At 36.3% G+C, this 25,819-nt stretch overlaps 1 protein-coding gene across 6 annotated transcripts in view; it reads right to left on the bottom strand.

Moving 5' to 3' along the window:
• Nucleotides 1–869: 869 nt before the first annotated feature.
• Nucleotides 870–25,819, bottom strand: part of LOC131843147 (serine/threonine-protein kinase WNK1) — a 59,087-nt gene continuing 34,137 nt past the window's right edge. For 3 of the 6 annotated variants that reach the window (XM_059191751.1, XM_059191753.1, XM_059191752.1), the window contains exons 16-36: nucleotides 23,654–23,753; nucleotides 23,076–23,176; nucleotides 22,452–22,647; nucleotides 20,178–22,269; nucleotides 19,178–19,392; nucleotides 18,794–18,940; nucleotides 18,306–18,519; nucleotides 15,545–16,202; nucleotides 14,768–14,877; nucleotides 13,226–13,330; nucleotides 11,726–11,941; nucleotides 11,267–11,458; nucleotides 10,692–10,807; nucleotides 10,234–10,332; nucleotides 9,882–10,010; nucleotides 8,500–8,581; nucleotides 7,777–7,986; nucleotides 7,131–7,402; nucleotides 6,744–6,935; nucleotides 5,867–6,050; nucleotides 870–1,010 (exon numbers count right to left, since the gene is read on the bottom strand). In XM_059191751.1, coding sequence (XP_059047734.1) covers nucleotides 955–1,010; nucleotides 5,867–6,050; nucleotides 6,744–6,935; nucleotides 7,131–7,402; nucleotides 7,777–7,986; nucleotides 8,500–8,581; nucleotides 9,882–10,010; nucleotides 10,234–10,332; nucleotides 10,692–10,807; nucleotides 11,267–11,458; nucleotides 11,726–11,941; nucleotides 13,226–13,330; nucleotides 14,768–14,877; nucleotides 15,545–16,202; nucleotides 18,306–18,519; nucleotides 18,794–18,940; nucleotides 19,178–19,392; nucleotides 20,178–22,269; nucleotides 22,452–22,647; nucleotides 23,076–23,176; nucleotides 23,654–23,753 — 5,686 coding nt within the window. In that variant the 3' untranslated portion in view covers nucleotides 870–954. The remainder of the gene's footprint in view (nucleotides 1,011–5,866; nucleotides 6,051–6,743; nucleotides 6,936–7,130; nucleotides 7,403–7,776; nucleotides 7,987–8,499; nucleotides 8,582–9,881; nucleotides 10,011–10,233; nucleotides 10,333–10,691; nucleotides 10,808–11,266; nucleotides 11,459–11,725; nucleotides 11,942–13,225; nucleotides 13,331–14,767; nucleotides 14,878–15,544; nucleotides 16,203–18,305; nucleotides 18,520–18,793; nucleotides 18,941–19,177; nucleotides 19,393–20,177; nucleotides 22,270–22,451; nucleotides 22,648–23,075; nucleotides 23,177–23,653; nucleotides 23,754–25,819) is intronic. The other 3 variants (XM_059191754.1, XM_059191755.1, XM_059191756.1) reach the window with 3 other exon arrangements.

Below are 25,819 nucleotides of genomic sequence, written 5' to 3'. Positions count from 1 at the left end.
TACATAGATAGATAGATAAAATCTTCATTCGTATCAAAATATTACAAAATGCTATAAACAAATATATACGTGAAGAAAATTATACATAAGAAAAAAACACACTTTAACTTACACGTAAAATTAAAACATAAAAAGAAATTGATGCCATAGGGATACGAAAGGGTTAGGCTACTCAGTGAACAATTTACTCAACAAAAATACTGATTTTCAGTAGCAGCCCGAGAGTGTTTCTGATGCGTGAAGCGACACATTCAGGCAACAATCTTTATGGTACCTATAAATAATAATAACCCTGGACAATTAACTCAGCGCCATCTAGTCTCACAGATCTTGTATTTTTGGGTACTAAACAACTCGTATAAATACTAAGATATATATTTTTTTCTGTAAATACATACATAATATACATAGAAAATACCCAGACCGATACAAACGATCATATTCATGAATACAAATGTTTGCACCGTGCGAGGAATCGAACCCGCGATCTTCGGAAAGCTAAACCGCTAGATTACCAAGACCGTAGATGCAACAGATGTCACGTCGGCACCGCCATATCTGCCAATCATGATCTTTGCAACCATAACAAAATGGGGGGAAAGGGAATTGTTAGTACTGTGGATTAGTGATTTTATTGCTAGCAATGTATCCTGTCAGATTGTCCTCCGCGCGGTTCCCCCTGGAAACCATTGCGATAAACTGTTGGTGAATTTGTCACAATGGGCTAACTGATATGACCTCATGCTCGTCTTATCATCCTCCACTGGTGCCCAGCCAGCGTATACCGTTAGTTTAAGTGGGTGCACCATTCCATTGTCATCCATAAAAAAAACCGTAACAAAATAAAACAACCAAGTCTAGATATCACATATGAATATTTTATTTACGAGTAATGATATAATATATGTTACAGCGTACAATAAATATAAGGTACAAAGTGAATCGCTAGACATGTCATAACTGCGCCGGCGACGGCCGCAGCGACACCAGCACCACCTGCCGGCACACGACTGAAACAAACATACCAACCATTAATACAATAATATATATATACACTAATCCTCCTATAACACGGTAGATTGGAAATAAAAAGAAAATATAATGTTTATTTGAATATATAGTATAATATAAGCACTGAATAGTCACATTTTTTTTATTCTACACAATTTACTTAAAATCACTACAATATTTAATTAAAAGACCAAAACGCCAGTTGCTTGTTGGTCTTTTAAATAAATATTGTTCTAAATATACAAAGATTACCAAGGATTAGGCATGCGATACGTTGTAGGAGTATTCCCGTATAACGCGTTACGTACAAATTATTCGCGTTTAACTTTTCACACTTTACTTTATTTAAATCGAATATTAAGAAAAAAACTATATTATGAACGAAATATGTGTTTTATTAAAACCAAACTAAACTAAGAACATATTAAATAAAAAAACTTATTCATATGAACTTGTACAGTTCTTATATCGTTATTATAAATTTCATCATCTTGTATAGTTATTATAAATTTCACAGTACAAAAATATTACGCGGAAAATCCCCTCCTTATAATATGGGGGAATGCCCTTGTTATACGGGGGATTGATATCGAATTGAAATACGAAAATGAGTTATAAAAGTACCGTACAGTAAGTAAGTTATATAGGGGGATTACTGTATTAATCTAGACTCTGAATGAGCTATAGATTACAAAAAAACTATCTAATCAAATCTGCTGATACTTTATTATAATACATACTTATCAACCATTATTATAATCAAATTAAAAAAATATATTCAGTAAATCCCCCCCTATAACACGATAGATTGGTCCCGCGGAAAATGCATTCGGGGTATTCCGGTATAACCGGGATGTTACCTATAAATTATTCACATTTAACTTTTCTCGATAAAGGGGGTTTAAATTGAATATTAAGAAAAAAACAATATTATGAACAAAATATGTATACAACGTTTAATAAATTTAATTTATATATCTCTTTTAAATAAATAAATATTGTTATTGGAAACACACTTTATACTGAAAAGATAAGAACAATCGCTCGCAGGAATATTCTGCAATTCTTTTCCCTTACAGGCCCAGGTAACGAATGAAACAGGGCTGGCACAATAGATTTTAAGTGCTATAAAATTATAACAACTTGTAATAGCCCATAGCCCCTCTCAATAGAAAAAAATAAGCTTTAATATACCTGATCATAATTATGTGCAATCTCAATTGAAAAAAATTATAGCAGTTTCTTTTTAGTTTTCAGCTCAAACTACATTATGAACTGACGATAGATTTCACTTATCCTAACAAGCTTTAATAGACCTACATTAGAGATTGCTGTCGTCAGTGCCGTGACAACGTAGACAAATTATATTTTATTATTATTTCATATGTATGTTAGTCTACAAGGTATTTATAATATTAGCCATGTAGCTTAAATTAAATAAATAATATAAAAATTAGTAAATATGATGATATCATTGATTAGTAATATTTAATATTTAATGTTCGTGTAAATACTATTTACAGTCGTGTTAACATCTATAAATATATAGAAGATAAAGATCAACAAAAAAATTACTTAATAATGATACAATTTTCAATAGAAACAGATATAATCTTTATTTAAATAAACATATAAAGCACCTTTGAATAGTCATAATTTTTTTTTATTTTACATTCGAAATACGAACTTATCACAAGAAGAATGGACAAACACTTGTTTGTGTTGCTCTTTAAAATAAATTGTTCAATTATTTATCGCAGTCGGATAACTAACCGTTAATAACCGCGTTTTTAGTAGCAACCATAAATTTGGTTAAATAACGGTAGCTAACGAGTTTTTACAACTATACCATGACACTCGACCACGTTACGTATTTTTATATCACGTCTACGCCTACCTATGTCCTTCTGGCTACTCCATCTGTGATAATAGTCATGAAGGTACATTAATTAAAGAATGTTGATAAATGTTGCGGGTAAATGATACGATGCTGTTGATAGAGACGATGTATATTACAGATGATAATAGACTGACAATATGTACATAAAAATATTGATCTTATATACTAAATGACATTAGGAATGTAAGGTGGGGTGACACAGTTTAGACACGACAGTGCTTAGTACCTACACAATATTGGATTTGTCTTACTAGACATTATTAAATGCAATTATTATTTGTGTGTGTTATGCAATGCAATTATTAACTGTGCCCCATAATAAAGGAAGCCCAGATAACAATTAAAGGAAGTAAGAATTAATGGTTGACATCACTACCACCATTATTCAAGATAAATGTGATATCTCTATATTATCTATGAATCATATCACATTTATCAGTAATGTCCAATAGAGGAAAAAATAAGGATTATTGCTTATCATGCTCACCGGGGGTGAGCAGTATTATTAGTGAAAGGGCCAATTTTTTTTCTGCGGACAAAGTTATAACTATTATTATTATTTGACGACCTCGGTGATCTAGCGGTCTAGCACACCGCTTTACGACCGATGGTCGCGGGTTCGATTCCTCGTACGGCACAAATATTTGTATTCATAAGTATGATTGTTTGTATCGGTCTGGGTGTTTTCTGTGTATAATATGTATGTATTTACAAAAAATAAATATCTGTGTTTATGTATCAGTTATCTAGTACCCATAACACAAGCTTTAGCTAGCTTAACTTGGGACTAGATGGCGCTGTGTGAATTGTCCTGATATTATTATTATTATTATTATTAATAATATACTAAACTTATTATTATAAACATTAGAATAAATAAATATAAATTTAAAAAAAAGTATAGATTTCCTGTACAAATTTTCAATAAGATAAAGTCTGTTCTAAATCTGCTAGAAAAGAAATTCAAATGTGGATAACACTTTCTTTGAAACTTATTATAAAACTGCAAAGTTTGTAAATGATAATAATGTTCTTGCAGAAATAAATTATTATTATCTGATTGCACAAAGAATAAATGCATAGCGGTTTCTATGTCGATTATCGCATGCCTCCTGCTTGTTCTTGTGTATTTATTTATTTAATAAAATAACATTTATTCAAAAGAGCAACACACTAGGCTCTTGCTCGTATCACAAGAACGAGCAAGAGACAAGTGTGTTGCTCTTTTGATCTGATCTTTGAGTTTGCGTTCCCAATGAGTGGTAAAATAAAAAAATATGATTATTCAAAAGTATTTATAGTGAGTTTATTTGAACAAAGTTGTATTTCTATTTCTATCAGATTTCCTATCAATTATAAATTATGTCTAAATATAAGTTGTGTCGCGATAGACTAGGCCCCTTCAAGGACGACGTCGACACGTGTAATAGTTGCTGAGTAGTGATTAGTAGTGAGTTACACGTGCCGCGTGAGAAACGTATTTAGCATAATCGATAAGAGATAAACATTCGTGTTTAGTACAAAAACATTGATGTCAAATTATCGATAACGTCGGCAAAAACAAGATGAACCGTAATTTTTATCTAATGACTTGATAACTGGAATTAAGTTTTTTCGGTTTGTTGATTTTAGAAATTCATGACTCACATAGACAATAAAAACAGAAAATTATTTATGGAATGACTTGAATGAATAATTTTCGTCCCTGACGGGTCTAGCCGTCAGGGACAAGAATTGCCCTCAGTTAGACCCGCTTGAAAATTATAGCCTATGTGTTATTCTGATGTATAACCTACATTATTGTAAAGTTTCATTAAAATCCATTTAGTAGTTTTTGCGTGAAAGAGTAACATGCATCCATCCTAGATGGACTCACAAACTGCCATGTTTATAATATTAGCAAGATAACATAAATGTCAATTTTCACAGTTTGGTTATATTATTCGAAGAAATTTGGAAGTGGAAGAGAGACAGATGATCTGAAGAGTAAAAATTAGATGGCAAATTACTGTAGACGTAGATAAGTCTTTAATATGTAATTATTACATAAATAATGAGCACATACAATTCGATAATGTACTACAGTTAATAAGAACTATTTAATCTTAATTATAATAAATTATCATCATCAATAATGTAATCAGATTTGATTAGATAGTTTCTCAATCTACGGCTCATTCAGAGCCTAGATTAAAACAGTATTCTCCCTATATATATAACGCGGTACTTTTATAACGCATTATCATATTACTAGATGTCAATCCCCAGTTTGACACGGGCATTCCCCCATATTATAGCGCGGGGATTTCACACATTATATTTCTGTACTGAGAAATTTATAATGATTTTTATTTAAAAGGTTCTTAGTTTAGTTTGATTTTAATAAGACATACGTAGTTCGTTCATAATACAGTTGTCTTAATATTTGATTTGTTTTAGTGAAAAAAGTTAATCGTTAATTTATACTTAAGGTGTTATACGGAATTTCTGCTACAGTACGGAACCAATATACCATGTTATAGGGGGAATTACAGTATTCAGATTTAGACAAGAACACTCTTCTGATCTGAACAAACTTTTTGGTAACATAAATTATTATTATTATACTAGCTGACCCGCACAACTTCGCCTGCATCACACTTACTAGACATTTATCATCATATTTCGCCCAATTTACATATGTTTTTTTTTATTATATAGCTATAACATACATAGGTTACAATCGATATACATATTCGCAATATTTGTTAAGGTTACTGGCGGTTTAATTATTTTGTACTATACTAGCTCTGCCCGCGGTTGCACGCGCATGAAGGTAGCCTATGTGTTATTCTGAAGTACAAGCTATATTACTGTAAAGTTTCATCAAAATCCGTAGTTTTTGCGTGAACGAGTATCCATACTCACAAACTTAGTAAAATTAAAAAAATATGAATGAAGTTAGCGGTGACCAACCTTTGTCGGTGAGTATCTCGTCGACGACGAGGTCAGCTGCGAGCCCGTGTAGCCGCAGCGCATGTCTGCCGCAGCCGGCGGCGGGCGCGGCCTCCACACGGTCGCCCTCGTGCCACTCGCGCTCCGGCACCTCCACGTGCCGCCACCGAGCCAGCTCCTCACTCGCCGACGTACTCTCTGTTGCCTGCACGCCCACACATTTTTTTATTTCTGTATCTATCTTGCGATCGGATCACTAAGCCTTTAGCACGTTGAAGACCGAATTGAAAAATCTTATTTCTCACATAGGAAACATTTTTTTTATTATTAATTACGTGAGGCTATGTTAAATTAACTAAGTCCGCTATATGCAGTATCTCTTCGAGGGACCAGTGAATGAACTACTGTATATAAATTGAAATTTAAAACATGCCCACAGGTGTACAAGCGGTCCTCAGGTAAAACATGTCGTGTGCCCACCCGTGAGCTCGCTAGCCGGTAATGTTGTTGCGGAGTGTTACCCACTCACTGCTAGCTATACCACACTGTTAGGTTGACTGGATCTTTATCTCTTTTAAAGATAACTCCACCTTTGCTCACTTTGTATATAATTAAGTTTACTACTACATTTCCAAGTACAATAAAGAATAAAACATAACAGTGTTCGATTCTAATCACATATAACAAGCCATTTTATTTATAGGGGGAAGTCCCGTAACGCCGGACGGCACCTAGGGACAAACACTCGTACTATTACTAAGCAAGTATAACCCTGTTCGATTCCAAATACAAGTGAAAGGGGCGCAGGGTCCACACATCGTCAGTGACGCACAAGGCCACGGCAGGAGCCATCTTTCACAGGCTGGCTGGCCCTACATAAATAAAAATCATTACTCACCTCCGGCAGACTTGTATCGGCGTCCCTCACCGAGTACTTCCCTTCAATGAAGGCGCTGAACGCGTGGTCCTCGTCCAGGTCGAGAGTGCCATCTATCACAGTACAGGTCATATCACGTGCGGGGTCCACGATCAGGTAACTACGCTCTTGTTCCGCCACGGGCCGATCGGGACTGGACTTGGTTTGGTCGTGCTGTAAACGAAGTAAGTGATATAACAAAATCATAACCCGCATATTATGTTTAATAAAAACCATGTGACTTAATTTACTGATAACTTCTAACATGTAGACAACATTTGTAATGTCGGCATAAAACATCCTAAATGTCGGCGTAGCATGTCGCTAAACACCGTCATGTCGGCGTATGGTGTCGGTGTAAAGACTCACGTCAGGCGCGGGTGCGACGGGCGACCGACTGGGGTCGATGATGGTGGCGACACGGTCGGCGAGCGCGTCCGTCAGCAGGTAGGTGGCGGCGCGCGTGGCGTCCGTGATGACGTAGGTGTCGGCCGCGTCCGACCACCACGAGTTGTCGCACGACACCTCGTCGTCGCCCCCCTCGCCCTCGCCCTCCCCGTCCCCGTCCGCGTCCCCCTCCCCCTCGACCGCTTCGACGGACTCGCTCGCCTCACTCCGGAACTGGTCCATTTTGTCTTTCGCTGTAAAAAGTAATCAAAACCGTTTTATTTGTTTCAGGCTACTAGGCATACTTATACTATAAACACCTAATAGAGGTGAAAAGGGGATTGTTAGTGATGTGGATATGCAGTTATTGCAGTAATGTACTTTGTCAGGTTGACCTCCAAGCGGTTCCCCCTAGAAACAATATCGATAAACTCCTGAATTTGTCACGATGGGCGAACCGACTTGACCTCATGATCATCTTATCAATTTCCACTGGAGCCCGTAACGTCGATCGCATGTACACCACAACCCCGCTATAGGTGGTAATATTAGTTGAAAATTTGACATTTACACCTGTCAATTCAGTCTCCGAGATTAAAAAACAGACTATAATTTTATATATACGTACTGTGGGGGTGGTGATGGTGCAGCAGTCGACAGAGCGCGTACCCGCGGCAGGGCACGGCGCGCGCCACGTGGTACCGGGAGCTGCCGGCGGGGCCCGCCACGCCCGCCACGCCCGCCACGCCCACCACGCCCGCCACGCCCGCCACGCCTGCTACCCCCGCCACTCCCGAACACACGCCCGTGGGACCCACGCACCCGCCCGCGCTCGCATCTGCACACGTACACGCACGCAACACTTTTTTTTTAGTATAAATTACGTAAGAAATACTACTATAAGTCTGTCAACTCCAACTATATAGGTCACTATCTGTTCCAGAAAATCATCGAATCTGCGATCGATCTAATTTATTTTAAAATATGTATATATTTATATAGAGTCACTACTATTATTGTATGAAATTCAATATATTTTATAATCAATATGCATACAGTCAATTATACTTTCTAGACTATTAATAAAATGCATATTAGAAATTGATTACGATGACAATTTTTTTTAAATAAATTCATAATTGATATATTTTTCCTATGCTTTTATTATAAAATTTAACAAATTTTATACAAATATACAATATAATCAAGACCAAATAAGACACACTAAAATCAAATTATACAATCTTTATGCATCTAAAATATAAGTATTTCTTTATACACGTATAGTAATATAATTGCGAAATTAACATAATTACTATTATTAATACCGTAATACTATAAAATAACTAACCTTCGTATACGTTGCCAGAGTTGCCGCTAATGTTGCCAGATAATATGTCATGTTCATCTGCAGCGTGCTCCATGAAGACATTCTACAACAGTTAAAATAGTACTATTAATTATTATCGTTCTACGTATGTACAGGCGTCCTTAGGCTATGGTAACCATTTACCATCAGACAACATATAACAGCCTTATGCTTGTTAGCCACCATAGTAGTATAAAAAAAAATCGTACACCAGGACCTCTTCAATCCTAACCCTAAATTGAATACCTGTGTAATCCGAACGCCTTCCGCCCGCGTTTGAACTCGCATTAAATACCTCCCGACAAACTAAAATATTGACTTTGTTTCAAGAAGTTTAATAAATAATATAATGATAATATCTCAAGACAATGCACACAGCGCTATCTAGTTCCAATCTAAGCAGAGCTTGTTATTGCTAGTGTAGTAGACCACTGATTGAAAATAGAAAATAATTTTTATTCAAATAAACAATATAAGCATCTTTTGAATAGTCAATGTTATTCTGAAGAAATTGGTAAATAAATTATTAGAAATAGAAATAGAAATAATCTTTATTCAAATTAAATAAATATAATTTACTTTTTAGAATAGTCAAGGTTTTTTTATTCAACATAAAAACCGCTACGCATTCGGAATCTCAGATTCATCACAAGAAGAATAAGCAAGAAACTTGTGTGTTGCTCTTTTAAATAAATATTGACTCTGTTCAATCAGCTAAAATTGTTAGCGGCATGAATTTTAAGTTAGATATTTTCTACAAAAACATTATTATCATTTAATATATAAAATTCTCGTGTCACAATTTTCGCTCCCACACTCCTCCGAAACGGCTTGACCAATTCTCATGAAATTTTGTGAGCGTATTGAGTAGGTCTGAGAATCGGCCAACATCTATTTTTCATCCCCCTAAATGTTAGGGGTAGTCCACCCCTAATTTTTTTTTTTATTTTAAGGCAAAACAACGTTTGCCGGGTCAGTTAGTTATCATTTATAAATTCTTAAAAGCTTTTTTCTACAAAGAAAATATTTTATGACACAATAGATTTTTTTTTTCTAGCAAATTGAGTATTACTGTTGTTAACGTCATCTGTCAACCACACAAGAAACCTGAAGCATAATCAGTGTGAAGTGGGAACGGATGGTCTCCCTCTATGGCTCTGGCAACAACTTTACTATCGGGGCTTCCAATTATGTTCGTTATTGTTTACACTTACCTATTATGTTTTATAATTTCGATTGGTATAGTATATAGTATACTATATAGTAATAAGACGTATTATTATTAGAAGTGTTTAATTATTCATAACTAACAAGATAATTGAAAACAAGGTGAAAGGCGCAATTAATTATTATTATCCACGTACCTTGGGCTGATCATGTTTGTAGTGTAGACTGATTTTGCTCAGTTCGTGGTCCAAGTCGGCAAGTTGCGCCACGTGTTGAGCCACCGACCGCTTGCCCTCGCCCACGTCCAAGACCTCGCAACCGTCCGCCTACAATTTTTCATTAATACTTTATTAATACCATTAGAAGGGTTGGCCTTCCACGCCCATAAAAAATAGCTAAGAACTTCAATTTGCAATCCCTACAAAAAAAAAAACTCTTAAGAGCCAGTCAGAATATTCTCTCAATGTTTTGTCAGAATATTCTCTCAATGTTTTGATTGAAATTAGTAATTACCATAATAGTAAGCACTGATATTAAGGGTGAGCTAACCTTGTGAAGCGCTTGCAGCGCTTGTAGCGCGTGGAGAGGCCGCTGCGTGGGCGACAATGCAGGGCTGTACTCCAGCGGAGACTGCGGCGATACCGGACCCTGAAAAACCAAAGAATACTTAAATAAATACTCAGATAATGTTGCCTTCACCATATGTAGTTTATTCACTAAGTTAATGAAATAAAAAGAAGAACAGAAACTAAATCTTTGTATTTTGAACAAATAATAAATAGATAAATTAAAGTGAACAGGAACTGCAGAAACCTCAGGACTCAAAAACATCAAAACAAAATAATAATATCAATATTTCTATAATTTTTAGTACCCATAGCGACTAGATGGCGCTGTATGTACTGTTCTGGGTTATTATTGTTATTAAATAATGAAAATAATAACCCAAGACAATTCACACAGTGCCATCTAGTCCCAAACTAAACAAATTATATGTTGATACTCACACTGTTGGAGATTGAGGCAAGTTTGTGCTGCAGTGTGAGCATGTACTCGTTGTACGACTGCGCCTTGTTGGGCGTGCTCGGCTGTGATGAGCCCGTAGAGTTCGCGTTCGTCATACCTGACATACACACACTTATTCATACACAACAACACTAAATTAAAAAAAATCTATTTTTTTCCTATTGCATGGTCCGAGTATACACATGAGCAAAGAACATGTGCCTGACTAAATATATTGTGATGCGTGGCATCCCTTATGCGTTAACATTCATGGAGAATACTGTACTTTTACTCTCGTATCTCAACACAAGGCTATTCAAAGGAAAACTTGGTTGAAACATAGATATCCAAGCAAAATACTTTGTAGTCTCTCGCTGGTAAATAACCAGATAAAGATAACGAATATGTATATAAAAATCGCGCGTTACGATGTTTTTCCGAAATAAACTCCAAAACTACTACTCTAACTCGTGGTAATTATATCTACATTAATAAAGATATTTTAATGTGATTCTGCACATACAAATCAAATTATATATCAAATCAAAGTATACATGATCAGAAATTTAGAACTCACCCGCTATCTCCATATCGACAGCCCTGCGCGCTAACGCATGATGCACAGCCCTATGTGCGACTAGTTGCCCGAGGTTTTGCCCCATGAGCCCGAGGTTCTGTCCGCTCAGGCCCAAGTTCTGACCGCTCAACGCCAGGTTCTGACTACCTATGAGATTCTGACCCCCTAATCCTAAGTTTTGGCCGGCTAGACCTGAAATAAATGTGATATTAAAATAATAAAATTTCAAGTAATTAAGTATGTTTGACAGTTGGATATTAAATGTATAGAATAAGATCTGTCTACTTTGGACCAACCATTTTTAACCATCATTATGGTGAATTTACCACAATGAGCTAACTGACCTGACTTCATACTCATCCTATCATTCTCCACTGGTGCCCCGCCAGTGTAAACAATTCCAGGTGCACCATTCCATTATCGTTTAAGAAAAAAAAATTCAATTGATATATTTCATACCTAAGTTTTGCCCCATATTCTGACTCATCAAGTTCTGATTAAGCGCTAGGTTTTGTGTGGCGAGATTGATGTTCTGCTGCTGTAGACCCAGGTTTGATGCTAGGCTGGTCTGCAGTGGGGTTGACAGACTCAGTCCAAGTCCGAACCCCGGCATCTGCTGGTTAGCTAACTGGTTCACCGACGTTTGGAGAGCTTGTTGTTGTACTGGAAGAAGTGCTACATTTATTTTTTTATTTATTAAATATAATGTAAGTTGGACTCCGTAATCAGCCACTCATCTGGGCCATTGTACGTTTTTATTTGTTAATAAAATTAATAGGACATCTTTGAATAATATTGATTAATACCTAACGAAATTAAATGTTATGTACCTACCTAAATATAGCATATAATTTAATTTATGTGTATAAATTTATTAATTCTATTATATATTACTACAGTTTTGTATGTCAAAATACTCTAATATTTCTGACTCCGGAACATGTACCGACTTGAATAATAGGTATTGACATAACCACCAGTTTCAATATTTATTACAATAAACATAACTGAAATTAGTATTAAAATTTAATGTTTGAAACAAAATTATGTTTTACACACACAAAGTGCATAGGTATCAGCGAATCTATATCTGTCAAGTTGTCTCACACACAATAATGTCAATATTCGGCAGCTGTCTTTGCAGATAATTATTTTTGCGATTCTTTTGCCATTATGACAATATATGTTAACACGTTATCAGTTACGTATCACATTCGACAAATAAAGCATATTATTATTATATTAGGAGGATATTCCATTGATGGCGTAATATCACCTCGCTAACACGTACAACTTTGCCAACTTTCTATAAACCCCAATAACGCGTTAGTGACATAGACATCAAGAACACATATCGTGTATTCCACTGAAACACAGTAAACAAAGTAATAAAACAATTAAATGCGTATATATACATTTAATTAATATTTAATATTAATAGATCCAAAAGCAGCTAAACAAGCCAGTAGTCGTATGAAGCGAAGTATATGGCAATATATATAGAATGAAAGCATCAACCGGCCTTCTATGCAAAACATAATTTTGCTCAAGTATATTGTAACACATTGGTGGCAATCAAGCATACGGCTCATCTGATGGTTAACTGGTATCTATTACCGTAGCCCATTTGCCGGTCCCTGTAATTTCTCTGATATATATCACCCTTTCAACTGACACACTTGTTTCAATGAAGCTGTTTTACGACTGGCTACTTAATTTATTTATTTCCTGTACTATCTAGTTAGTGAGTATACAAGTGTAATAATTGTACCTCATTAGTAAGTTCATTGGATTGGATTGAACGCGTACAGTCGACGCGGAGTCGTAATGCGTACGAGTTATGTGGAAACGTAAACTAATGAAAGAATGCCGAGTGTTAACAAAACTATTACAAGTATTGGCACACGAATATTTCTCATCTGATAATGAGATCGAATAGGAATATAATTGATAATTTACCTATAAAATCGTTAGCGGTGGCAAGCATCGGCTGATAGTAGATCTGCTGAGGATACTGTGGCGGCAGGCGGCTCGCCACACCCGCCACGGCCGTCATCCCCGCCACTGTCATATGTTAGTCACATCACACGTATGGTCACAGAAGCGAACACGGTTATAATACAGGCTTCAACATTAGCTGCCTTTACACGACACGTTTTTTCACATGATTTAACACATTTGAGCCAGCGCGCGCAATCGTCAAGGATTTTTTTTAATGGGTTGATTGGGCTATTGTCAAGTACTTGGACCTGTAGCACTGCGACCTTCATGGATCTATTGTGCACGTCCAGAATCACTACCTATCAGAATTCACTACCTTGACCCTTCAGGGAATTGAAAGATATTCTTAGGAGCGATGATTTTTCTCTCTTCAAGATAGTGTAAACTATCCAAAAGAAATATTACGTTTATGCAAGAGTGGGCTTCAACCACATAGGATGTGTAGTGGCGTTTCCTCTTCAGTTTGGCAAAATCTGCAGATTTTTTTTGTGAACATATGTTTGTTCAATTTGCAATGTCCTATGAGTGCTCTAGTCAAGAATTACATTATCACTGCACATCCGAAAGATTAACTGGTTGAGAATTCTATAGCATTAAGTCCATCTTTTGTACCAATTTGAGTAGTCAATAAACCAAATGAATAAAGTAACATTTAACAATTTTTTGTTCACTCTTTCGCGCGTGTTTGCGCGTATGATGTCATTACACTTTCTTTTAAAATTTCATAGTTTTTATTTTCCAGAGACACGTTTAAGATTTATAAATTATCAATAACTTTACAATTATGTTTATACTCCATAGTCGGATGTCCGCCATTTTGCAAAAATTATTTTAAAAAAGGCGCTAAAGCACGCACAATTAAAGGACGAGGGTTGCGCTCACTGGCGATGCGCGTGGTCTTTCCTCGTTCTCTTTGTCTACATTTACACACATTCTTTCCCGCCTAATATCCTATTCGCGCGTAAAAGAGCATACGTGTAAAGGCAGCTTTTTAGATACATGTTGGTAACACAAAGCGACATCAAGCGTGTTTAATTGTGCAGTACACATGTCAGAATACGCTAGATATTGTAAGCTGTGGCAAACAAGCATTCGACGCGCCTCATGTCTTACATACAGTAACCGCCACAAGCACTCACGTACCTGACATAGTTAACTACTTGATATTTTATTTTTATTTATCATCATTGTATACTTTTCATTAGCATTTCATTATCGTTGTCATGTATTTTTCATTATTATTATCATATATTTTTCATTAATCCAATTACATTGAAAACCAGCTGAGATTGCACCGGTAGTTGGTAACTCTAGCCTATATACATGAACAGAACCACTGATATCAAGTATGACACTTCTTACACCTTACAGCGTTTGCTACTAGGCGACTATAGGTACAGCAGAGGATATTTCTGGCGGTGCAAATGTTAAAACTTGAGGACATACAGTAACACAAAGGGACGAGAAAGCTGAATGCAAATGTATATTTATAGGACTCACCTGGTTGTGAATTGTTGAGTATTGAATTATGGAGACTGAGATCAGGCTGGGGAAACTGCGGTTGGTTTAGTAAACCTAATAGGTTGGGTCCGGACATATTCTGCTGCTGACTGAAATGGATAAACAGATATAGTAGAACATATTAATACAGATATATCTATACAATATATAAAAATCTCTTGTTACGGTGTTTGTCATTGAACTCCTCCAAAACGGTTTGATTTATACTATAAATATATTTTTTTTATAAAATACCTTTATCTGATTTTCATAGTGTAGCAGTTTGTCTCACTACTATACTTTCTGATAGTCCCAGGTTCGATTCTCGCACACAAGCTGTTATGCCGGTGAGTATAACTGTATTGTCATGTATTATTTTTATAGACATAATATCTATAAAAATAATACTTCATAAAAAAAGAGTATTAAAAAAAGTAAGCCTGCAAAACGCTTAATATTGAATCTAATGTCTCCAATTAATATGGTTTGTTATCAGTTTTTTCAATAACCAGACAGTTAATCCGAAATATAAATTGACGACCTCGGTGGTCTAGCGGTTTAGCACACCACTTTACTTCCAATGGTTGCAGGTTCGATTCCTCGCATGGTGCAAACATTTGTATTCATGAGTATGATTGTATCGATCTGGGTATTTTCTAAGTATTTGAATCAGTTGTCTAGTACCTTAGGACTAGATGATATTGTGTGAATTGTCCAAGATTATTAATAACAAAAATAAAACAGTATAAATGAACACACAAACTAATAATTACTTACTTTATAATATTTTGCTTCAGTAACATCCTTTGAATATTTTCAGCGTTGGGCAGCGAGTCGCTGACGGGCGGCGTAGGCGTTAACGTGGCATGCAGTGGGGCGCCCAACCCCAAACCCAGCCCCAAATCCGTCCCCATCCCCATCGGGGTCCCCACCTGACTCAACCCCAGCAGCGGAGTATCCGTCGCGATCTGCAGCGGGGTAGTTAGGTTCAAATTCGGTTGTAACGTCGCATTCAATACAGGATTCACATTCTGAACTGGAATTTGTGAGACTGTCGCTATATTTGTGGTGATAGCTCCTGAGAGGGGAGGAATCGAGCTTTCTGGTTCAGGTTTTATATCTACAGGTCTGTGGTCTGACACTATGGGTTGCGGAACTTGTGTGGGTGCAGTGTAATGATGGGTAGGAACATAGCTCTCTTGCGGAATAACTGGGCCCTCAGGTTCTGGGAGGCCGTTGACCTGATCTTTGATCTCGAGTTTCTCCTGAGTCTCGAGCTTCTCTTCAGGGACGTCCTCCCCCCGGTCCACGACCGGGCTGACTAGAAATCTGGATATCTTGCGAGACGGCTTCTGTGATTTCCTCTCGCCATTTTGTGACTCTGTGCTGCCGGAACGCTCGGGTGCTATTGATCCACCATCCGATTGATTGGAACCTAAAATAATGGAAAAAATATTATATTTCAATTCTCGAACAATTTGACATAGCAAAGTTACTAGGTTTAGTAACCGTGTAACAGTCTATAATTGTACTATTTATTCTACAATAGTAAGTTTATATAAGACGACCTCGGTGGTCTAGCGGTCTAGCACACCGCTTTACGTCCGATGGTCGCGGGTGATTCCTCGCACGGCACAAACATTTGTATTCATGAGTATGATTGTTTGTATCGGTCTGGGTGTTTTCTATAGAATAGAATAGAATAGAGAATAGAAAATCATTTATTCAAATAAACTTACATTGAAGCACTTTTGAATAGTCACTACCGGGAATGCTGTCTCATCACAAGAAGAACAAGCAAGAAACTTGTGTGTTGCTCTTTTAAATAATTTATTCTTACTTACAATTTAAGTTTAAGTGTGTGAATACAAACCACCGATTAGCACTAATTCAATTAAATACTCAAAAAGAAAAAAATATTGAATACATAACCAACTGGTTAAACAATTAATAAGAGGAAATCAGTCATAGTGATTAGAGCAGACCAGTCCCCACAAGCAGCACCCGTTCACGAGTATGACGGATGAGCCAGCCATCACTGCGCTCGACCATATTTTAGGGAGCCCAATGACCCGGCCCACCACGCCGCCACAAGTCTGGACATTTAGTGAGCATGACTACTCAAAACACCAGACCACGTCATAGCTACTCACAATTGCCATCTGATGTTTATAGTATTCACATTTCACATAAGAATGCATGCGGCAATTAATACAAAACCCGCTACGCTTTCATATTTCTAAAATAATTGAATCAAGAAAGCAATGAGATAAACAAATTATAACGTTGTATGCTAATAAACTAATTATTTACTTGATATGTTGTCTTCTATGAATTCGTTTATCCTGTAATAGGCTTTCTTACATAAAAATTGTTTAATATAAGATTTGAATTGCCAATTACCATAGAATGAATTACTGACTTTGTGCAGGCGGCATTTAGGTAAAATTAGCTTATTTTTATTGCGTAAGTTTCTATTTGTACAGTCTTTAAGTTTTCTAAAACTGTCTAAATTCTTCCGTGTATACATGATATTCTCATAAATGTATTGTGAAGTAACGGTGAGGATATTTGAATCTTTAAAACACTGACGTAATGACTCTCTTGAACCCATACCATAAATAGAACGTATGGCTCTCTTTTGTAAAATAAATATAGTATTTATATCGGCTGCTTTACCCCATAGTAGTATACCATATGACATAATGCTATGGAAATAACTAAAGTATACAAGTTTAGCCGTCGCCACGTCTGTTAATTGCCTAATTCTTCTAATTGCATATGCAGCTGAACTGAGTCTATTGGCCAATTTTGAAATATGGGGCCCCCATTGTAATTTCGAGTCCACTGTTATACCTAAAAAAACTGTATCATTAACAAAATTTACTATTTCGTCATTAAGCAATAACTGTGTATTTATTGGTCTTACATTAGGAAGTGTAAATTTTATACACTTTGTTTTGCTGGAATTTAATAATAGGTTATTACATGTAAACCAATTTAATATAGCAGACATAGCACAATTTACATCGTCTAATTGATTAGTTTGACGTCCAATTTTAAACACTAACGAAGTATCATCCGCAAACAGCACTATATCTGCAATTTTCTCTACCATAAAGGGAAGGTCATTTATGTAAATTAAAAAGAGAAAGGGGCCTAAGATTGACCCTTGTGGAACGCCCATCCCAATATTAGCTCCCTTAGATTTTATATCTATGTATATTATGTATGTATTTACAAAAAAATAAATATCTATGTACTTGTATCACTTATCTAGTACCCGTAACACAAGCTTTAGATAGCTTAACTCGGGTCTGGATGGCGCTGTGTGAATTGTTATTAGATTATTATTATATTATTATATGATAGTGTGCTACATGGCTTATTAGTAACGCGTACATTCTACGCGGAGTCGAGACGTAGACTAACCTTATACTTAATTTAAATCTATGTTATCTGGAGAGGTAAACTAATGGAAGGGTCTCGAGTGTTGACAGAAATATTACAAGTGTAGGCACAAGACAAACAGCATTACCTATAGACGAGGCAGTGCTGATCTTCCTAGACACGGTATCTACGTGCGAGGGCTTGGCGTGCGCCGGCTCGTGCTCGTGCTCGGGCTCGGGCTCGTACGCGAGCTCAGCCGCTATGTTGTCGTGGCTGGCGGTCGGCGTCGTACACTCCGAGTTGTCCTGGTTCGAATCCGTCAGATTCTCCTCCCGCTCCGTCGTCTCCGAGTCGTAGTCAGTCTGCAAATAGGCGATATGTAACTAGATATTGTTTTTTAAGGTTCAGATAGATAAAACTTTATATGCGTTAAAGTTGAAGTACTAATATAAGTATTAACATGTTTTTCCCTACCTCTAGTTCTAAGTTGTAAGTTAAATTATAAATTCCTATTTAGCGCGTAACCTTGTTAACTGGCCAATGTAGTTGTGTATTTACTTTTTTCTCTACAATATTGTATCTAGTATGTGTGAACACACACATAGAATGCATATGACATTAGTAAATTAATGTTACCTTGTCAATATTGAGACGGAGGGCGGAATGGTGCGCAGGGTTGAGTACTGGCGTAACTCCGGGGTTGGTGATCAGCTGATTAACTATATCCTTGATCAGTTCCATGAATGTAGCACTTTGCCACTCGGGCAGCAGATTATTTGATACCTAAGGGTAATAAAAAAAAAAATAGAAATAATGTATTATACGACAAAATTCATCTGGAATTTATCACGATGGTTTCCAGGGGGAACAGCGTGAAGGTTAACCTGATATGGCACATTGTAGTAATAGGATCAACAGTCCACATTACCAAAAATTTTTTTCCCCCCTTTCAATAGTATATGGTTATATACAATCAGAAATATAAATTGACACACAAAGTCCATGAATAAAATTACTAACCAGATTACTCGCTATTTCCTCAGGGTTGACATCTGTGACATCGAATTTGAAGGTGACCGTTTTAGACTTGGACTCGAGCTGACATTCCACCACGTTGGCGGCCTCGTTCACTTCGAGCACCGTCAGTTTGGGCAACTTGTCTTTTTCGCGGGACCGCTTCTTAGACCCTCTGGACTTTTTGTCGCTAGAAATTGGAGATGGTATGGCTGTGCCCACTGTAAATATTAAAATGAGTCATGTAATACCAACTTAGACATCATCTTGACGACCTTTGACGACCTCGGTGGTATAGCGATCCAGCACACCGCTTTACGTCCAATGGTCGCGGGTTCGATTCCTCGCACGACACAAACATTTGTATTCCCGAGTATGATTGTTTGTATCGATCTGGGTATTTTCTATGTATAATATGTATGTATTTACGAAAAAAAATATCTATGTATTTGTATCAGTTATCTAGTACCCATAACACAAGTTTTAGATAGCTTAACTTGGGACTAGATGGCGCTGTGTGAATTGTCCTGAGATTATTATTATTATTATTATTATCTTACTAATATTACAAACATGGAAGTTTGTGTGTATGTTTGTTGCTAGTTTTAATCGTTAACGCACAATTAAAAGCAGATTCATATGTTATAGTTTTTAATAACACAGATCGTAGCTACGCCGATATGCGACAAGACTCTGTGTTTTAAGTACCATTCAGTCAAGTCGCTTTAAATAGGAACTCGCAAGAGGAGTAGAAGCTACGATTCACCTAGTGGCGACAAATACTTAAAACAGAGCCGCGCTATTTCGTTTTATCTTTATACTAGTTTCGGCTTCCCACGAGTGTACATGTATTATTATTATTATATATAAAACTTCCCCTTGAATCACTCTATCTGTGAAAAAAAACCTCTTCAAAATCATTTGCGTAGTATTAAAAATATAAGCATATATAGGGACACAAAGCGACAGCGTCTTTGTTTTAAAACGGATTATAATAATAACTAACCTTCTGGTTGTGTTTCAGCCTGTTTCTCCTCTACCGAGGTCAGCTCTGGATGTCTGATTGCTTCAACATGAGTCGTGCCAGACGGGAACTCGCTCATGGGCGTCAAGAACTGCTCCTTCTGACCACCATTACTTTGGAAACCCTCGGAGTGTTCTGATGGAAGATTAAGTTGCTGAGGAACTGATTCCTGGATAGGTGGGACAGATGGAATGGACGATGGAATCGACGTAGGCTGTGTGACAGTCGGAGGTGCGGAAGACACGGATTGAAGAACAGGTAAAACTGGTTGAGAAACAGAGGAAACTGGTTGAGGAACAGACGAAACCAGTTGAGGAACAGTTGAAACTGTTTGAGAGACAGAAGAAACTAATGGAAGTATAGATAAAACTGGTTGGGAGATAGACGAAATTTGTTGGGGAATAGATGTAACTGGTTGAGAAATAGTTGAAACTGTCTGTGGAACCGATTGAATTGGTTGAGAGACAGATGCTGGAACGGGAGCCATGGACTGAGGCACAGATGGGGGTACAGATACAGGTAGCGATTGAATAGATTGTGGGATAGGTTGAACGGGTTGAGATACAGGCGGAACAGATGATACCGACAGTGGAATAGACGAGACAGTGTTTGGTATTGATTGCGTCGTATTAATTTGTTGTGAAGCCGGGTCCTGCGTGACTGGCTGTGGAATGTTCTGCGTCACTGATGATGATATATTTTGGTCAACCTTGTACTGCATGTTCTGCATCATTGACTGCATGGGTTGGCTCTGACCTTGTTGGTACATCTGGAGCGGGTTCGCAGTATAATTTTGCACTGGTGTGCCTTCATGACTAGATATCTGCACCTCACTCTGTTGTACCACATTGAAATTCTGAGCCATTTGCATATTATGTGGTAAAGATTGACCTTGCATAGGATGCATTCGATGCTGCTGGTAGTTGTGTTCTTCTGACGGTATAGACTGCTGTTTTTGTATCTGATTCTGCATTTCTGTATACTGATTGTGATACTGCATTTGATCTATTGACATTTGTGGCTGTAGAGGAGGTTTCTGTTGGTAATGATCCGGAATTAACATCTGTTGCTGGTCATGAATATCTGTTGTGCTAATTTGACTTTGTTCTGACCCTTGCCTTGTATACATTGGCCTCTGAGCTCGGAGTATCTCCTCTACTTTCTGTTGTTGCTGTCCCATTAGCTGCTGCTTCTGTGCAAGTAATGCGAGATTCTGTCTTTCGATCAAATTCTGTTGAGTCTGCAACTGCAATTCTTGTTGAGCTAAATACTGTTGTTGTTGTAGATTTCTTAAATGCTGTGGTGATAATGTCTGTCCCGGCATCTGTAATTGTTGTTGTTGCAGCATTTGTTGTTGAAGCACCAGCTGTTGTTGTGCCAACATCTGCTTCTGCATATTGAGCTGATGTTGAGCCTGCGTAATTTGTTGTTGAACCTGTGCCACTTGTTGTTGCTGGGCGAGTATAGTGGGATCAACGCCTGACAGTATCGGCTGAATGTATTGTTGGTTCTGCTGAATATTCATATTCTGTTGTTGAATTTGTGCTCCTATCAAATTCTGCATTTGCTGTATATCTTGTTCCTGTTGAATTTGCTGTTGTTCTACGCTATCAGATTGTTGATTTAAGACTTGCTGAGTTTGTTGTTGCTGCGCTTGTTGGTTTTCTGATTCTGATTCTTTTCTTGACTGCAATGTGTCTGGTCTTTGAATGATTTGTGATAGGATATTTTGAAGATTCTGTAGTGACGGATCCAATATTTGCCCAGTGGCGAGATTCTGTGGTGTGCTAATAATGTTCTCCTGAGTAAACTGCTCCTCCAGCTGCTTCTGTTGTATTGCGACTGCCTGCTGCGCGATTATATTCTGTTGCTGTTGGATGATTTGTTGTTGCAAAACCTGATTCTGGTTGCTTAATTCTGCGGTCAATTGTTGGTTTAGTAATGTCGGCTGTAATTGATTTTGAGATTGATTTGTTTCTAATAACTTCTGTTGTGCTTGTTGCTCCAACAGCTGACCTTGAACTGTAGCTTGTTCTAATATTTGTTGGTTGAAGAGATTCTGTTCCATCATTACCTGCGAAAATAGGAGACAATAGATTTTAGCTTAATGCATACACAGTATCAGCAACATGAACATAAATTCTGCGTCTTTGCTCAATGAGTGACAATTAAATTTAAACAATATATGCTATATTAAAAAAGTATACAGTACTAAAGTTTTCTACTTTCTTTTCAGGAATATAACATTTACATTACCTGTTGCTTAATGTTCTGTTCCAACAACGCCTGCTGTTGCAGTAACTGCTGGTCACTGGGCGATATCCTGGCCTGCATGAGGTTGTGTTGGAGTAGTTTCATCGCCTTTTCTTCATTGTTCAGATTGTTCAACTGCTGGAACTGGTGTTGGAGAATTTGCTGTTGTGCTTGCAGTAACTGAGATTGCTGATCCAATCTAAACATATATTATAGTATAATTTAAAAGAAAATATAATATGTATTCACTTTAATTAGTTTAAAAAAAGTGTTGTAGACTGGGGTTTTATACTAAAAAATATAATGATATCATAAGAATCTAATATCAATATACTCTATAGTCTGAGTACCCCAATAATCTTCAATAGAAGGAGAACTGTTAGAACTTATTATCAATCAATCAAATAATTTATTTGCATACATCAACGAAGTTCAGATTAATTAAAGACTACCTTCTGTAATCATGACCTAGGTCATCTCCAAAAACGTACCTCAAAACCTACTTCAGCTTTGATCAAATCACTTAACATATCGATTATGCGAATAGTTCAATCGAGATTGGACAAATGAGTTCAATTATATTATTATTTAATATAATATACATAAGATTTAAAACTATGCACTTACTGCACCCCACCGAGGGCCGGCTGTGTGCCGACGCCGTTGAGTAATCCCGCCTTCACCTGCTCCACTGGACCACCCTGCTGCTGATTCTGTATCATCTTCACCTTAACACAACATATTTACTTTAACACCACATTTTTTCTCATTCATATGTATTATCAACATAAGCGTTCCATTAAATGATATGAGAGCGAAAATATTATTAAGTTCTTCTACAAATATCGGTGTCTGGTCACCCATATCAAACATCGAGGATGGAACGATTAAATACATAACATATTTCAGGAGCTTATTAATAGTGTTAAGAATGTACCACGTCTGATAGATCTCCGAGCGGCTCCTAACCATCATGGATATTTCCTTGTAAATTTGCTACAATACAGCATTCCATTTTAATCTGTTAATATATTTTTTATGAAAATATATTTCTACACAGTACATATTACATATGAATATTTTTTTTGTAATTTAATACAATATAAAACAGCCAGACCGATACAAACAATAATAATCATGAATACAAATCTTGTATCGTGCGGGATTCAAACCCGCGACATTTCATCACGCCGCCATATACTAACCTGTCTTAACTGTTGCTCCAGCAGCAGCTGCTTCTGTATATTCTGCTCATTGATCAGTTCCTGGTTGAACAACATCTGAGCTTTCTTCTCACTCCTCTCCCTGTCAATAAGAGGACAATCATAATTATTATTAATAATATAATAATAATAAATGTGTTTATTATGACATGAATGGAATATCTAGTTATTATATTACTATTAGTAACAATTTTTCTAATCGAAATTCGGAATATAAAAAAATATATAGTCACGACTGCAATCCCAGATGGAGTAATCAGAGATATTAAATAATAATAATATATTTACTAGAGTAGCGATCCAAAAAAAAAGAGAGTGATTTTATACAAAAAATTCGTCTTGTAAATGTTAAGAATATTGCCCAACAGTGGGACATGAATCAATTTCAAAAATTATTGTATAGTAAATACAATATTATTTTAAAAGCTATAAAAAAGCAATCTCTCATATTTTTTTAAATTTAATTGTTATAAAATATAAATTTACTTCGTGTTCCATAAAACAGTTTCTTGTAGACAATTATTTTACCTAATATAATACATATATACCAACTTTGTACTATATCTAAATAATAATAAACAATTAATAGTATTATATTACCTATAGGTATCAAAACACCAATCGCCATATTCATAATTTAATTGTATTCCTTGCATTAAATTATTATTATTAAATACAGCACTTTTAGGTAAATTTAATACAAATTAAATTTGTAAAACGTATTTACTCATATTTATTAAAATAGTAGTATAGTTATTATTTATACAGTTTAGTTATTTATATAATATAGTATTTTTTCGCCATCACTGCCCTACAAAGCTTTCTATTCCTACCTAAAGGTTACCAGGTAGAGAATGACATATGCATTAAGCTCGCGTTTTGTACACTTCTATTGTGCAATAAAGATGAAAAAAAGAGTCAAGTCACATCAATTTATATAATCATAATAAATTTAACATTAAGAAAATAAATTATTATCTTAATTTTTAGACTTTATCAATATAATGAAATTAAAATACATTAATCAATCATTAATCCTTGATTTCTGACAATACCACAAATGCATTATCATTTTATTATATTTATAAAAAAATGTGTAAACAAATATCACTCAAACTCCGAGTCAAATATAGATTTCAATGCACAAAACACTAAGCACCATACTAATAAATATAATTATAATTAAAAAAGTAAATTATTAAAAACAAATACATGAACATCATATTAAATTCACAATTTAATCACATGAACAAACCAAAAAGAATTCTGTTTGAAATTATTCTAAATAAGTTTTGTAAAATACAACAATAAATAAGTTCACGGAAAGTAAAACAGTTTTGTATAAGGAAAACCATAGACTTCCTGAACCGGAATTGTTACATAAATAGCACTGTGTAACATTAAAATTTGTACACGTCATAGACTAAGTGCAGTGCCTGATAATTTATGAACAAAAGTTAAAAATGCTCCGGATACCACGCTATAAGGGGCCCACTCACACTTATGTGAACAAATACAACGAACATATAATATCTAAAAAGATTTTTTAATCTTATTTTTTTTAAGTCTAAACGATGTCAACCAGTGGTCGTTAATTGTTGCTTTTTAAAAACCCAAACTTAAGAACCGAATTTGAAAACCTTGAGGTATTTTAAAAATAGTTATTACAGGCCCCGCGCTGGCTTAATACGACTTTAATTTTTTTCGGACTACTCTAATCCCGTTGTAACCTTTACAGCTTCACTAGACGATAGGGAGCGAGTGCTGCACTCTAAACACGCGGAAGGGCTTATGGAGCAGCTGAAGGCCAACTCCCGCCTGACAGATACGATTTTAGTCTGAGGGCACCGCTAGGGGTTCGAACCTCGGCTCAGTCCGTCATAATTTCGATCCCCATTTGAATTGAACGGAGAATCGATCGGAGGACAACGGGCGCTGACTAAACGTGTACTATATACTACCGGTACTGATGTACTGATGAACACGAGGCTGACTGTACCACGGTCACTGATACCAACATAACGACCGTCGCCATGGCAACTGCACAGTCTGTACCGCTTTTGGTAATCGATTGCTATTCTTATCGTTTGTATGTATGGTTGAAATAATGGCAATTACACCAGTCGACTCAATAATCACTTGTAATTT

This window comes from Achroia grisella, unplaced genomic scaffold (genome assembly GCF_030625045.1).
Source record: "Achroia grisella isolate CSIRO2021 unplaced genomic scaffold, CSIRO_AGI_Agris_v1 utg2786, whole genome shotgun sequence".
Taxonomy (NCBI): Eukaryota; Metazoa; Arthropoda; class Insecta; order Lepidoptera; family Pyralidae; genus Achroia; species Achroia grisella.
This window is presented reverse-complemented; position numbering and strand designations above follow the sequence as displayed.